The sequence below is a fragment of the Papio anubis genome, chromosome 5, assembly GCF_008728515.1.
Source record: "Papio anubis isolate 15944 chromosome 5, Panubis1.0, whole genome shotgun sequence".
In the NCBI taxonomy this organism is placed as follows: domain Eukaryota; kingdom Metazoa; phylum Chordata; class Mammalia; order Primates; family Cercopithecidae; genus Papio; species Papio anubis.
In genome coordinates, this window is record NC_044980.1 from 169,206,833 (window position 1) to 169,223,002 (window position 16,170).

General features: G+C 57.2%; 1 protein-coding gene across 1 annotated transcript; it reads right to left on the reverse strand.

Moving 5' to 3' along the window:
* Positions 1-803: 803 nt before the first annotated feature.
* On the reverse strand, positions 804-11,149 carry RNF44 (ring finger protein 44). The gene is made up of 11 exons (XM_003900565.5): positions 10,676-11,149; positions 6,172-6,322; positions 5,810-5,999; positions 5,269-5,436; positions 4,655-4,828; positions 4,375-4,536; positions 4,164-4,288; positions 3,810-3,897; positions 3,602-3,723; positions 3,367-3,466; positions 804-3,168 (listed from the first exon to the last, which is right to left on the reverse strand). The coding sequence occupies exons 2-11, from the start codon at positions 6,276-6,278 to the stop codon at positions 3,106-3,108; spliced, it is 1,299 nt and encodes a 432-aa protein (XP_003900614.1). The 5' UTR covers positions 6,279-6,322; positions 10,676-11,149; the 3' UTR covers positions 804-3,105.
* Positions 11,150-16,170: the final 5,021 nt, after the last annotated feature.

Sequence of the window (16,170 nt, forward strand, 5' to 3'; positions counted from 1 at the left end):
CAACCTCCACCTCCTGGATTCAAGCAATTCTCCTACCTCAGCCTCCCGAGTAGCTAGGGCTATAGGCTTGTGCCACCACACCTGGCTTATTTTTTTTTGAGAGTCTTGCTCTGTCACCCAGGCTGGAGTGCAGCGGCACGATTTCGGCTCACTGCAAGCTCCGCCTTCCGGGTTCACGCCATTCCCCTGCCTCAGCCTCCCAGGTAGCTGGGACTACAGGTGCCTGCCACCACGCCCCGCTGATTTTTTTTTTTTTTTTTGTATTTTTAGTAGAGACGGTGTTTCACCATGTTAGCCAGGATGGTCACAATCTCCTGACCTCGTGATCCGCCGGCCTCAGCCTCCCAAAGTGCTGGGATTACAGGTGTGAGCCACCGTGCCTGGCCTAATTTCTTTGTATTTTTAGTAGAGAAGGGGTTTTACCATGTTGGGCAGGCTGGTATTGAACACCTCACCTTAAGTGATCCACCAGCCTCGGCCTCCCAAAGTGCTGGGATTACAGGCGTAAGCCACTGCGCCTGGCCTCTACCTTGGGATTCAAATCACAGGAGACCAATAAGTGACTTTTTCCTCAAACCAATTAGATGGAATCCTGTCACCTGCTAACAGAAGCCTAACTCACATGTGAAGCAGATAGCTTAGAATAGGCCACCCCTGAACTGGCTTGGCAGCCCCCTCTGGATGAGCGGGTGTTGGCCACCCCACAGTTCCACAGCAAACAGCAATCTTGTCTGCTCCGGGCCTCATCCCCATCCCACCTCCCACCAAAAAGACACAGGCAGCCAAAGGCAGCGTGGGCGGTCGTTGGTATACATCATACATTTATTAGTGAATATCCCTCTGAAATCAGCAACAATATTAAAAAAAATAATGATTGCACTACTTGGTCAAGCAGAACTAGCAACTTTCATTTTAAAAAAAGTACAAATCTGTTAAAAATTTCAATCAGTATACACATATATATAATACAACATACTAGTTATGTTAAATGCTACAAACCAATGTGAATCCCATGGAATGGAAAAAACCACACATTTAAGCTTTAAGAACCATTTTTTTCTCTATATATTAGCATTTTCTCAAATACATACATGGGAAAAATGAGGTAACTGTAAAATGTGCAAGGAACAGGGCCCCCAAAATTACATATATTTCTATATATATATGTAATTTTATATATATATAAAACCTTTCTAACACAGAACACAGGCGCTGGGCCCAGCCAGGGCTGGGGGAAGGTGCCCACTGTCATGCCTAGGCCAGAAGTTGGTAAATAAAAGAGTAAACAATGGCAAGCCCCCACCACAGGAAATCATTGGTAACATGGCATCTACAGCAAGGTCGGCAAATCACAAACATCCTAAGTAATTGTTGTATAAATCTTGGTTTTAATGATGATTTTTTAAATGCTGTGTTCCCCCCCAACAGCTGCTTGTTGGAATCACTGCTGCAGCCGACACCCGGCCTGCGAGCCTGTTTCCGCCTGCCCCAGGAACCGTAAGGGGTTTGAAAACCTTTTGCTGGGGTCGGGAAGGGAGGGGTTGGAGAGGGTGGTTCTGTGTAAAACACGTGGGTTTTCAACACTGCTATAAATATAGAAACGTCACCTGGAGTTATATACAGTAAGACTTTGGGTTCTCCATGGGGGTGGGACCAGGTTGACGGGCCCCGCGGCAGGCTGGGGCGGGAGCTGGGAGCCAGGGCCGCTGCCGGGAGAACGAGGGTGGTTGGAGCATCCCTGAGGCAGCAGGCGCCAGGGGCTACCTGCTAGGATGTGCCGGCCCCACACGCAGTTCGTTCAGGGCAGCAACCCCAGCTGGGTGTAGGACAAGAAAGGATTGGGACCAGGGAAAGAGGGTGGGAAGCTCAGCCAGACCCTACAGCGGCCTCCTCCAGGGCTCGGAGGACAGGGAACAGGTTGGGAGGGCCCCCTGGAGATGGGGGTCCACGGCCTTCCTGGTCCCCATTCTCCTGGGATTTCCTTGGAGGAGACTCGCCCAGGCAGGTGGGAGACGGGCCCCGGCTGGAGGGAGAAATGCCCTGAAAAGCGTCGGGTCCCGGTAGGCTCTAGGGACGTGTGCAGTACAGTGCATGGCAGTTATCAGCTGAGCACAGACCCCCCCAACCCTGCCCCACGACCGCCGGCCGGCCGGGCACACGCATGCATGCAGGCTGGCCAGCACGGCCGTGCTCGGCCCCTGGGCACTCGGTCCCAGTTGGTCCCTATACTCGCCCCTGTTAAACCAAAAGAAAACATAAATTGTCTTAAATATCCACATCCCCAAATCCTACACGCGATTTCGGGCCAAATGAATAAACAAAAACTGCTGCTCCTCACGTTCATGCAAAACAACAGAGGGAGAGGAGACTGGGCACGGGTCTGGCTGCATCCCTGGGAGGGACAGCCACCGGGAACACAGGACTCCCTCTCCCCGTATGGTCCAGGCCCCTCAGGATACGTGTGCCCCAGCTCGGGGCTAGGCTGGGACACTCTCCAGCCTGAGGGTAGGGCTGGAATGTTGTGCCTGGGATGAGGGTCCTCTAGGGAGCCAGACTCAGCCCTCAACAGCAGCCAACGCAGAGCCGGCTGCCTGAGTTCACTGTTTGGGGTCAAGGGGGGAGGATTCAGCTCTGGGGCTCAGGAAATGGCCTCGTGACACCGTCGGTCTATGCACCTGGCAGTGCCACCTGGGCAGAGGGCACACCATTTCAGAGCACGAGACCTTCTGACCCAGGATGGTGCTGTCTGCCCATCCTGGGGCCAAGGATCTCCACCAGCCGCAGCGGGGGAGTGGACCCCTGGCTCTCAGTGCCAGCAGGAAAAGGAGGGACCCGAGGGCGCACAGGAGGGAGACCAGATTAGGGACACTCAGGCAGCTCCGTGGCGGGCGGACGGGCAGGCAGACTAGGGAGGGAGTCTTTGGAGCTTGGCAAATGCAGGGGCTTATTGCAGGGACTCCTCGCCGGGCTGACCCTGGCACCAGCTCTGGAGATACAGGCAGGAGCGATGGGGCAGGCCTGGGCCACTCCCTCCCCATCCTCCCTGGGCCCTACCCCCAAGTTTCCAGAGCTTCACGCAGGGTTCTCCCGGGCGGCTGTGTGGCCTCACTCAGCCTCCCTGGGCACCTCGGAGGCATCAGCCCGGCAGATGGGACACGTCCGGTTGGCCTGCGGGAACATGCATGTCAGGCGTTGCTCTCACCAGCCCCAACCCATCACATCTGTGCAGCCACCTGGGGGGACTTGTTCCCCTTAGAGCCGGAACTTCTGAGATGATGACAAGGACAAGGAGGGAAACAGCCCAGGCCTGCCCATCCCCCTGTCACTGCACGAGGAATGCCCAGGAGCCGGCCTGGGCAGTGTTACCTTCAGCCACTTGTCAACACACTTGGTGTGGAACTCATGGTTGCAGGGCAGCACTCGGAGCAGCTGCCGCGTCTCGAAGTCACTGAAGCAGACCACACACCTGCGGAGGGGCACGGAGCGTCACCTCCGCACTGAGGTCCACGGGAGGGCTCAGTGGAGTGTGACTGCCCTGAGAGGGGTGTCCCATGGCAGCCAGCTGTGTTCAGAGGGGTGGGAGGTGGGGCATGGTACTCACAGCGTCTGCTCTGACTGATGGCTGTCCGGGTTAAAGCGGTATGACGGGAGCTGCTCTATGTCTGCTTTGGTGAGGCCCCGGGGCTTGGCATCTCCCAACCGCTCGGCCAGGTTCAGGAGGGCCTGCATGCGGGCAGGAAACGGGGTCAGCGGCGCCCAGGGCTGCAGGTCTCCCAAACCCCACCTCCCAGCATGGGGCTCCACGGGACCTCATAGTTCTCCATCTCCACGTCATCCACGTCCAGATCCAGGCTGATGGTGGGCCCCATTGCTGTTGGTGACATTGGCAGCATCGAGCTAGAGAGAGACAAGTGTGGGGGCCCAGGGTCAGGGTCAAAAGGAGTGGGGCGCACAGAGCCGCTCTCCTGACTCCCTCCTTGCAAACAGAGCCCAGAACGTTGCAGCAGGGACGGGAGCCCAGCTAGTGTGCCTGTCAGGCTTGGGGGAGAACGCAAGATGGCTTCAGAGGCCCTGGGGCCCCTGGAGCTGTGTTTGGGTCTAACCACTGGAGGTTCTAGGAAAACAGGGCATCAGGGACCTCGGGTGGATGTGCAGATACTTACAGGAAGTAGGGCAGGAAGCTGGGGTAGTAGGGTGGTGGGGGTGGTGGTGGGGGCGGCGGAGGCAGTGGCTGCTGCAGGCGGTATCTCTGGGTGCTCAGTCTCCGCGGCATCATGTGAGAATATGGCTGCAAGAGGGGTCAGGTGCAGGTCAGCCCGACGGGCCTGCCTCCCAGCCGGCCCGGAGCCCAGTGGGGTTCGCGGTGGCACTCACCACACCAAAGGACAGCTCCTGGTGCAGCGGGTCGTGGGGCAGGTAGTGCAGGGGCACCGATGGGGAAAGGGCTGGGCCAGGCGCAGAGGTGGAGTAGGTGAAGCTACCCAGGGAGTGCTGGTCCCCACGCAGGTCCACGTCATTGTCGAGCCGCTGTAGGGGCTGGAAGAAGCGGCGCTGGGTCAGGAAGTCAGTGAGACAACGCTGTCCTCGCCCCGCCTCCCCCGGCGCCATCCCCCTCCATCATCATCCCCCGCCAGCATCGGACCCTGCCACTCACCATCCGCGGGTGCTGGGCCTGCAGAGACACAAACTGCCCCAGGGGTGCCATGTGGGTGGGCTGTGGGGGTGGGGCCGGCGGTGGGGGATGCAGGATGTAGTGGTCACTGGAGATGAGGTGGGGGTAGGCCTGATAGGGCACAGGCAGCTGCTGCATGGTGCACGCCTGGATGAGCTGCCGAGAGAGGGGACAGGAGGCTGAGAATGTTCTCCTGGGCTCTGGGCCAGGTCTATGCCATGCCGCCCAGCAAGAGGCCCCCACCGGGCACACACCCAGCAGCTCCAGGGTCTGCACAAGAAACCATGTGGAAGGCCCATCCCTGTCCTAGGCCACCAGGCAGGCCACTCTACTCTTCAGGCCCACAGCCTCAACTCCCGGGCCTCTGCCAAGCTGTAAGGCAGGTACAGGGGTACTGGAAGGTCCCTGAACCTTGAAACACTCTATTACCAAATGTGAATACACGTACGCTTTCCTGGGGCGGCCAGGCAGGCGCTCTGACAGCCTGGATGGCTGGATAGCTCAGCTCAGTTCAGGGCTGCCCTGGGCCCGCTGAGCCGCTGGCCTGTGCCTGGGGCTTGCAGCCGGTGGAGTAGGAGCTGGAAACACTCACTCACCGGGGGCGGGAGGCAGCAGAGGGGGTAGTGCTGCCCGCTGAACATCACGGAGCATGCTGGGAGCTGCTGGGCACTGCAGCCAGGGATGTGTTGGCCTGTAGGCAAGGGGAAGCCTTGGGTCGTCACTGTGGTGACCGTGTAGGACAGAGGGACAGGTCCCTGGTGCACCTGTGGGTAGAGAGAGCGCCAGGAAAGTGTGAGAAGGAAGCTGGCCCTGAGGGCTACTCTCAGGAGAAATCGTCCTGCCACGATCAGCTGCCGGCTCCCTTCCCTTCTCCACAGCGGCCTACCTCAGTGCAGACCAGACTGTGCCTCTACTCCCAGGGCCCCGGGGCAGAGAAAGCCCTGTGGGAATCCAGCTCTGCCAGTCATCCACTGTGGCCCCTTCCCCGGGCCTCAGTTTACCTACCTGTAAAACAGGGCTAATAATGCCTCCCTAGAACGTGCAATGAAGCAAGCTAGGTGAAATCGAGGCCTTGCCGCCTCTGCTGCTTAGAACGGCTCACAGGGCCAGGGGCACAGGGGATGGGGTTCTGCCTACCTGCTCGTGGAGATCAACCATGAACGGGCTCTGCTGGGTGGCTGGGTGCAGCATTCGGGGGCCCCCGCCGGCAGGAGCCGAGGCTCGGCGCTCCTCTACGGGGAGGTGTGGAGGTCGGGACGGCGGCTGCTGGGAGGGTAAGCGCTCATCCCGGGCAGGTGGGCTGGCCAGGGGACCCTCGAGGCCGGGGCTGCACCACAGAGAGGAGGCCCCGATAGGACTGAGGGGGACCACTCGTGCGCAGAGCATGGAGAGAAGCCAGGGTGACTCCCCCCCTGGGGAGGGAAGGCAGCTCAGGGCCCTGCGCCCCACCCCTGCTGGCCCCCGTGCCCCAGCATCAGAACGGTGAGGCTCCTTCCTACCTTCCCCAGAACTGGCCCGGGGTGCTGCCGGGTCCCGCAGAGAATCGCCGCTGACCCACGGGGGCAGAGGGTGGCCACCTAGTCACTGCCAGAGCCCATGGTCGCATCAGGGGGGCAGGGGGGTGGAGGGGCTGGGCCGGGACTCACAACTCTAGGAGGCAAAGAGACAAGGAAACTGAGGCGCCTGGTCAACATGGTGAAACCTCGTCTCTACTAAAAACACAAAAACTAGCCAGGCATGGTGGGGGACACCTGTAATCCCAGCTACTTGGGGGGCTGAGGCACGAGAATCGCTTGAACCTGGGAAGCAGAGGTTGCGGTGAGCAGAGCTGAGATCGCGCCGCTGCACTCCAGCCTGGTGACAGAGCGAGACTCTGTCTCAAAAAAAAAGAAAAAAGAAAAAAAGAAACTGAGGCACAGAGGAGTCCAGGTGCTTGCACCATGAGGGGTCAGGAGACAGAACCAAACCTCTGCAGTGTGACCCCAGGGACCAACGGTGTTCAGCCGTGCCCCTCCTCTGAGGCCTGGGGTCCAGTGCTGAAAAGCCAGGACAATTCAGCGTGCCAGCACCCAGGCCTCCTCAGTTGTGAGCTCAGGGAGCTGGCCAGCGCGCTTCCAGGCCAGTGGGCTCCCCACAGGCTCCCGCTAGGCGGGGTCTCAGGGCACCCTGTCTCGGAAAGGGGCTTAGGGATGGACTTTTTTCTGCCTTATACCAGGGGCTACAACTTGGCCTCCAGGTGGCAGCTGGGGGTTCCTGAGGAGGCTCCAGCATCCTCCCTTCCCTCTGGTTGGCTCCAGCAGGGATTCCAAACAGGCCTGGGACCCAGTTCTCCTCTTACGGGCGCCAGGCAAGAGGTTCTAACCTGCTCCTGTCCTCGGGGGCTTCCAGTCCAAGGCAAGACACTATTCTTTCTTTCCTTAACCTGCTCCCACTGTGCCTAGCCAAGTGTGACTTCATCTACCTTTCAAGAATGTATAGCTGGCCCATTTTACAGAGGAGGAAACTGAGGCTCAGCCAAAAGAAACTCGCCCAAAGCCCCACGGTAGCGTTAAAGCTGGGAGGTGGGCCAAAGACAAGCCTCTCCCTGTGCTCTGCTGCCAACAGAGAGGACCAGTCCCAGGCTTCACGGGAGGCAATGAAGGAAGCCGGCCTGGGGAGACTGGAGTCTGGCATGCAGCCAGGCCTTTGCTCTAGGGCCCCCAACCCAGCCCTCAAAGTGGGAGGTGGGGCCTGTTGAGAAAAAAGGGAAGCAAGAACCCGAGAGAGGAAGTTGAATAGGAATGGGTTGGGCAGGGTCTCCTGCCTCGGGTCAGAGCCGAGGGTCCAGGTGGGGGATGTCGAGGGACCTGGCTCAACCTCAGGGTTCCGCTCAACTCAAAGTTGGGACGAGGCCCTTGCTGGAAAAGCTCTAGAACCTATCAGGCCCTGCAAAGCTGAAGGATGCGTCCGACAGGACCAGCTCTTTGTTGTTCCTGCCACAGGGAGGCCCCTTCCATCCCTTCTCCCACCAAACAAAACTCCTATGCATCCTTGATACCCAGCTTTCAAGGTTGCCTCCCTGTTGACACAGCCAGCCAGTGTAACTGTCAGCTCAACACCTAGTTCCTTCCTGCCAACAGCGACAAGAACCATTTCCTCTGTGCTGCACTTCACAAGCCTGGGCCCTACTTCTCAAAAGGAGCCCACATGGGAGATGGGGCCCGGCCAGCAGAGGGTGTGGGCAAGGCCAGGGACCACCTTGTGTCCAGCTCAGGGCAGGCCTGATGGGATAAATGTGCACGGAACAGAGCCAATCACACAGGTCCGAGGCCACCCAGTCTGGCAGCGATGACTTTAATGCCAATGACTGAAAATTGGGAGATTACAAAAAAACCTGCCGTCTCATGACAAGTCTGGTCCCACTTGTTTCTGCCTGGCCCCCTCACTGGGAGCAAGAGCCTTCCCTCCAGGTCACCCAGGCCCATCCTCTGCCTGCCCATCATCGGGGACTGGGTTTGTGACCCCTGGCCTGGGCCAAGTGCACATCGTGACAGGCATGTCTACACGCACAGCCTCCCTCATTCCTGCTGACAAACCAGCCAAGCAAACAACGGCCAAGGCAGACTCAGGAAATCCCCAAATAACTGAAACAGCAGATGCCTGGCCCATCCCAAGCCTCCTGGACCAGACGCTTTGGAGGGATGGGGAACAAGGGCACCTAGATTTTTATCAAATTCCCCAGAAGTTGTCACAGCACAGCTAGGTTTGGGAATTTCTACCCCAGCTAACCTCAGAAAGCCTGGGAGCCCGCAGTTCTGCTGGTGCGGAACAAGCACCATAGTAACTATGCTGTTTCCCCCGCGCCAACTTGGTGAGTCCTCCCAGCAGCCAAGACACCAAGGCTCGGAGAGGTGAGGTCCAAGGCCAGTCAGCCGGAATCGTGAGTGCACAGGGGCATGACCTAAGCAGTCTGGCCGTAAAGCACCCATGATTAGCCACCAAGCCAGCAGCCTTGACTGCTCCTCTTATGCCAGGATGTCTTCCAGATGCTGAGCAGTGCCAGACCCAAGGCACTCTCAGAGAGGCCCAGGCCTGTGGGTGTCTGCTCTGTAGACACCCTACAAAGGCACCCACTCCCCAGGGCAGGGAAGGTGGTAAGGAGCTGGGAAAGCAAGCCAGAAGACAGAAGGGCCTCCAGCTGTAAGAGCGTCGGCCCTCACAGACTCACACATCACAGTGACTTCTAGCTAGATTCTTGCCTACAGACCGTGGGCAAGGGCTTCCCCTCCCGAGCCTCAGTATCTTCATCTGTAAAATGGGAACAGCCCAATAACTACCTCCCAGTTTACCATCAGGGACTGCTCCAAGGCTACAGCAGAAGCAGCTTGTAAAGTCTGAACATAGCTTGGGTGTGAATGATCATTATTAGAGACTACAACACGCTGACCTCCATTTCCAACCCCCAGCAGAGCTTGAAGGGCGCCACTTCCCAGGCAGCAGGCTACTCTAGGGGAATACCTCAGCTGGGAAGGGTGGATCCTGGCTCTTTAAGCCCTGCCAGGAACAGGGGTGGCATACAAGGGTTACACCCACTTCACAGCTGAGAAAACTGGGGCTGAGAGAAAGGAAGTAAGTTACTCTAGGCCACAAGGCCAGAGAGAACAGAACTGGTCCGTCCTAGTTGGCCTCCTAGGCCCAAACTCCCCCAACCCATAACTCCTTGTGGCATCAGTAGCTGGAGGAAATCACCTAATCCCGAGTGGCCAAGCCGTACAGGAGGCTGGGACAGCACTCTCTTTCAGGCACCCATCTTTAGCTCGGTGGTACAGAGAAGCAAGCAAGGCCCAGAGTTGGAGCTAGCAACTTGCTCAAGGTCAAACAGCAAGGGTGGCCAAGTGGCCTCCCCTAACAACTGCTCTGCCGGTCCACATTTCTGTGCTGTGCTGTCACGGAGGTCTGTGCGATCAAGTCTTGGGAGTCCCGTCGCTAAGCCCCGTCCGCCCTGAGGCATGCAATGCATTCTGCAGTTAACACCACCCCTCTACACCCACCCAGGAAAGCCGGCCAACCCCTTAGGTCCAGCGCCCCAAGCACCTACCCTGACCTCGGTCTAAGAGCCCCAGGGATCTGTTTGCAGGAAGAGACACTCCCTTTTGCAGATAAAAACAAAGTCAGACCCTGGGGGCATGAGTAGGCACAGCCAGGAAGAGAAGCCCCCCTTCTTACTTCCCCATACCCCATACTGGGCTCTGCCCAGCGCAAGCAGAGCTTCCCAGCTGGAAGCTGCTGAGGGCCGGACCACCAGACGAGGAGAGAAAACTCCCTGGGTGACCTTGGTCAAGGAAATCCCTTTGCTTCTGACAGCCTCAGTTGGCACAACTGTAAAATGGGGGTGGAAATCTTTCCTTCCCAGAGCGCCCAAATAAAACCAGAAAAGTCAAGAAGAAACCAGGTGGTCACACTAGTGGGGAAGGAGACCAGTGTCCCTGGCGAAGGGGGGCTCTCCAACGCGGGCCAAGTGCATGTTGTGGGGCTCTAGGAAGCTTACCCAGCCACCCCTCTCCAGGCATAGCGCTGGGGAGCCGAGGCGCGGACGTCTGCCCCGAGAGGGGCCTCCCTCGTCCGCTTCCCACTCTTTTGTGCCGCTCTCGGAGAGACACCGGGGGCGGGAGACAAGACTGCAGCGCAGGGGCCGGAGCGCTGTGACTTTAAGAGCCGAGGATCCCGGACCATGTGCTCGGCGAGAGACAAAAGCAACAACAAAGGAAGTGGCGGCCGCAGGGGGAGGGGGGCGGCTCCTTCCTCTCCAACCGCAGCGTTCAGCCGCAGGAGAGTGGAGACCCGGCCCGGCCACGGGGGGCCCGGGGGGGTTCCTGATCCCTGGGGTCTCGCTGTCCGCAGTCTGGATAGCCCGTGATTAACCCCTGCGGAGCTAGCTGGATCACGGCCCCCATTCCCAGGGGAGGGGAGCAGGAGGTCCATGAGTAGGGGAATAGGGAGTTGGGGGCCCTGGCCCCGACTCACCTTTGGCCGCCCGGCCACACGTTGACTCCTTTGTTTCCGATCTAAGACGGCCAAACTGGGCAGGGGGCGGGGGGGGGGCCTGCCTGGACCCTTTAAGAGCTCCCGCCCTGCGAAACAATGTGCTCCCCTCCCCACCCCCGGGTCCGGGGGCAGCCCGGCTCCTTCCGGGGCCTCTCTCTTTGTTGTCCGCCCGACGGCGTCTGCCTCGCAAGGCCCACACGCGGTCAGTCTCTCTCGGCCCAGGACCTCAGGGAGCGGGAGGCGGCGCAGGACGCAGCTGGGTCTGCGCGGCAGCCGGCGGCTGGCCCTTTAAGAACTGTCCGCGGCGGCAGCGGAATGTAACAAACCCCACATTTGATTCACAACATTCGAAGCGGCGGGGTCGCGCGCCGGGCGGGAGGGGGCTCGCGGGGGCGCGCCAGGAGGATACGGCAAACAGTAGCCCGCTGCAAGCCCGCGGGGGCCCCGCCCCGCGCCGGGAGCTCCGCCCTGAGAGCCAATCACTCGCCGCGACCACGCACGTGACTACTGGGCCGCCATCTTGAAAGATTTTTTTAACCACCTCGCCCCCACCTTCGCACTTAAAGTGACCGCAGCCCTAGTCAAAAGCAAGGGGCGGGGCCACATGGACTGATATAAAGATGGGGAGACCCCCAGGGTGGGCAAAACCGATCGGCTGCAACTCGAACTTGCTATGCAAACTCGCTAACTACTCGCGCCTCTGAGGCTCAGTTTCCCTGCCGAAGAAACTGTACTGCAGGAGAACCGGCAGTACGGACTTACTGTGTCATGGTCCCCTCCTCGGGGACAGGGTACCGCCTGAGATACTGAAGTGCAATGGGTCTGACCTCTGACAGGGCGAGAGCGGCCTCAAGCCGGCCCAAGTGGTTAGGCTAGCTCTAACAACCCTGGGCCGGCCACCTTCCCGGAGATGACGTCACCCCCAAGAGCTGCAGCACCGCGCTGACATCATGGCCCGGCCGCCCCACATCTCCTTGTTTATACTACGCGGCGTCTTTAAAAAGCTGGGACGGCCCACATTGCCCAACAGACCAATGGCGGGCCACCCATGCAAACGAGATAACGTCTGCCGGGCAAGGAGATTGGCCCTGCTCGCGCTGACGTCACAGAGACATTTAACCGCCCCGCCCCCAGCGTGGCGGCGAAGGAACAGGGGCGGGGAACAGGTAGTAGTTTAAAGCAAAACTGCAGGCACCGGGCGCTCTAGCTGCTAGGCTGGGCTTGAGAGTTTGGTGTCCCCGCGGAGACCTCCCTACCCAGGGAAACTGGGAACTAAGCCCAGTGAAGCCTCTATAGTTTAGTTTTCTATTCCTCTCAGCAGCTATGAGACGGAGGGATTGCTAATAGCCAGTTCTTTTTACAGATGGGGAAAGTGAGGGCCTTCCCTTACTCCAGATCACACAACTAGAAATGTGGCGGAGCAGGAATTTGAACCTAACCCAAAGCCAAGCCTCGTTCTCCTTTGCCTCGAAGCCCACCCACCCGGGCAAAATTTATACAAAATGGGGTATTACCTCCACCACAATTATATAAGCAGAAAATCAGTAATTTCCTAAATATCCGAGAGCTGGAAGAGGTCGAATAATGAATATTGGGTGCATGCATATATAATCAATAACGACTCTTGGGCAGTTACCACAAAGAGGCAGCTGGAGGCGACATGGAGCTACCTCCAAGACAGCCATAAACGAGGCGCCAATGCAAAATGTTAACATCTGTTAACCTGGGTGGTGGGCCATGGGGCAGGGGGATGGTGAGCTCACTTTCTTTGCTTCTTTGGTATATTTCATAATCCCAAATTTTAAATAAAAATTGAAACCAAGATGCTGAACAGGTGTAACAGTATGTATCAGGTTTTTTTAATTGGACATATACCACATCTGCATTTATTTCTGGAAGGGTATACAGAAAACTGATTAACAATTGTTGTCCTTAGGGAGAACTGGAAGGGAGAAGTGGGTCAGGAGGATAGACTATTGTATATATTGCACATTAGCTCTTTTTAAAAAACTCTATGCATCATAACCCACTGAAATTTTAAAAGAAAACTATTATAGAGACTATGTCTTAAGTCTTTTAAGCCAGAAAACCGTTTGTTCCCTTAGAATCAGAAATCCCCTTTCAGCTTGGGGAACAGACATGTTTATGGCAATGTTTAGACCAGCAACAATCAGTATCACTGTGCAACACAATGACTGAAGATGGAACTGAGCCGGCTGTTCGCAGATCTCTAAGCAACATAAAAGCAAGTTCATGATGCAGTGCTATCGATGTTACCCGGAATGCCAAACTCTATCCATCACAGTTAAAAATTACGTGTGCATGAGAATAAGTGTGGATATACAAGGTTATGTCTTTAACCAGTTCCTTATCAACTGTTCCTTCACCTCCAATGTCTCCTTCAACCTTTTGTTTTCCCCACCACATAAAAGCAATTTGAAAACCCTCCCCTTGGCCGGGCGCAGTGGCTCACACCTGTAATCCCAGCACTTTGGGAGATCGAGGCGGGCAGATCACAAGGTCAGGAGTTTGAGACCAGCCTGACCAACGTGGTGAAACCCCGTATCTACAAAAAATACAAAAATGAGCCGGGCATGGTGGCATGCACCTGTAAACCCAGCTACTCAGGAGGCTGAGGCAGGAGAATCGCTTGAACCCAGGAGGTGGACGTTGCAGTGAGCCGAGATCACGTCACTACACTCCAGCCTGGGCGACAGAGCGAGACTCTGTCTCAAAAAACAAAACAAAACCAAAAAAACCCTCCCCACATTCGAAGGTACCTACATATTTGTTAGATTACTGCCTGCCTGCCCTTATGGATAGGGCCTACAGTGGCTCCCTACTGCCAACTGCATGGAAGCCTGGCTTGGAGGCTGCACTTAACAAGCTCTTCCTGCCCAAACTTTTCAGGCTCGCCTCTCCCCAGTCCCTCCTCTCACACCATGGTGGTACTTCCTCTGGCCTTCTCTCCCTGCCACCTTCCTGCCTTTTTTCAGGCTAGACCGCCTGCCTGGGATGCCCTCTCTTTTCCTTTCTGCCAATCCATTTCACTTTTCGGCCGTTTGAAGCTCTGTTCCTATCTCGCCTTTTACAGGAAGCTGCCTGTGGCATCTCCAGCTGTGCTGAATCCCCCATTTTTGAACACAGAGCTAGATGCACCCCAGCCTTTACCTCATGCCATTTAATTTGCACACAGTCCTGTCACAATCTCTGTGTGTCTCACTCAGTAATTCCCCTGGCAGAAGGGGTTTGGCTTTTTTAAGCGTGCAGACGTCCAACCTTCACTGGCATATACGAGTATCCCAGCCTCATTTTGCAGATGAGGATCTGAGGCTCAAAGAGGTGAAGTGACTTGTCTGAGGCCACACAGTGAGACCACCTTTACCATCCCCACCCCAGGAAAGCGACCCTCCAGCCACAATCTAATCCTGTACTTTTAAGCCACCAAGCCTCTGACTGTGGCATTCTCCCTGCTTAATATGTCCTCAATATCTCCTACTTACTGGGCAAAATCCTGCTCATGCTTTGGGGCTAGCTCAAGGACCACTCCCTTGGAGCCTTCCCTGCCCTGCCGGCTTGCTCTGGCATCCTCAGTCCATTAGGATTACCATCACATTGCATCATGAGAGCAGAAGGCCATCTCCATGTGACTGCTCCCCCTGCTCTCAGCAGGGCCCACAACACCCAGTCTAGGGCCTGGCTCACGCTGGGTGGCGGATGCCCAGGGATGGGGCTCTGGGTCTGCCTCTTGTCCTGCCAGACCAGGAAACCCCTGCCCTGTCCTGGCCCCAGGAAACCCTCAGTAAATCCCCAGTCACTTGAGTTTCCCCTCAGCGCCAGAGGCCAATAACACATCTCCCCCAACCTGAAAAACCTTCGTGGGTGATTGTGAAATCACTCTGGATTAAATGGGAAGGGAGGCACAATTTTCCCAGAATTTTCCAGTTTTTCAAATGAAGCCAGAAATCTGAACTTTTCTTTGAATCCCTCCTCAGGGTCACTGATGGATCTCAGGCTTTGGAACCCTGCTGTGGGGACATGGCCTGCACACCTACAGTGCCAGCCGCGTTCTCCTCACACCCCAAGCCCTCGAAGGCAGGTGTTGTTGACTTTCATCTCACAGAGAGGAAAGCGGTTCAGAGCCATGGAGGGGCCGACGCTCACCACAGAGCCCAGAAGTGTGAAACCTCAGATGGGAGTGGCCCGTCTGCTCCGGCATCTGCTGTGAGGTTCCATGGGGGAAATGGGGGTCCTAGAGTCTTCCACAAGCTCTGGGCAAGTCCTATCCTGATCCTCTCATCATGATCTAAGAGCTGGCCACCAGCATTGGCCCCATTTTACAGATGAGGTGAGAGGTGACAGGACTCACCCAGTGTCATGCAGCCATCAAGAGGCAAACCTGGGATCCCATTCTAATCTCACATTGTGTGGTTTGTGCAATAGGAATGCCAACACAGAGGCCCCCGTGGTTGCTGAAGAACCAAATGCAGATGTCCCCAGGGAAAGGGGAGAACACAGAGGCTCAGGGACTAGTGGATGGCTCCAGATCAGGGTGCACAGGAGCCTGAGAGGGATCCAAAGTTTGATCCTTCCAGCGCAAAGCACTAGATGCCACATTCCGGCTTCCTCCCCCAGGCCTCCTCTGCAGAGGGGAGGGGCTTGGGCAGGCTGAGGCAGGAAGAGGACATGGCCATGTTTCCTGATGGGGCCCTGCCCGACCAGGGTTCTCACCTACCCCAGAGCCTGGACAACTGGCTGCATCTCTCCCTCAGAGTCAGAAAGTAACCCATTTCTTTCTTCCAAGGCCCCTCAAACCTCCCTCCAAAGAGGCAGGGCCCAGTCACCTTCCCAGGATGGAGCTGGCGGGACACAGAGACTGGGGTACCAGCCAGGGACACAGCACAGCCTGGCAGAGCCAGCTCAGGACTCACACCTCCCAGATACCAGAGCATCAGATCAGGGTCCAGAGCCTCACACACCAGGGAAAGAGTAGACAAGGCCCTGCTAAGTCCTCTCCACTCAGGGCTGGCCTCAACACCCCTGGGCCCCGAGTTCTGGCTCCCTTGAGTGGCTGTGCAGATGGCGGCCAGGGCAGGCCGTCTGGAGAGATGCTCCAAGTCTGGGGCTCTGGCCCTCAGCGCTCGGGCTCCAGTTTTGAGACCTTGGGTAAGTTCTATGGCTCCTCTCCTCCTCAGTCTCTAGTCTGTAAAGTCGGGTGATCGATAATAACTAGGCCACTGGGGGAAAGGCCTACATTGAGGGGTGACACAGAGCCCCTGAGGCCAGCCCGTCCTGCCTCTGCTTAGCCTGTGACCTTGGGGAAGTCAGTAAAGTCTGTGAGGCTGTTTGTCCAGGTGTGAAGCGGGGTGAAAGCATCCTCCTCGGTGGGTCAACAGAGGTTCTCTGTGTGTGTGCCGGTGGGTTGTACCTGCCGACTTTTCGGGTCGGGGTCTGCATTTGGAGGTGTGCGCTGT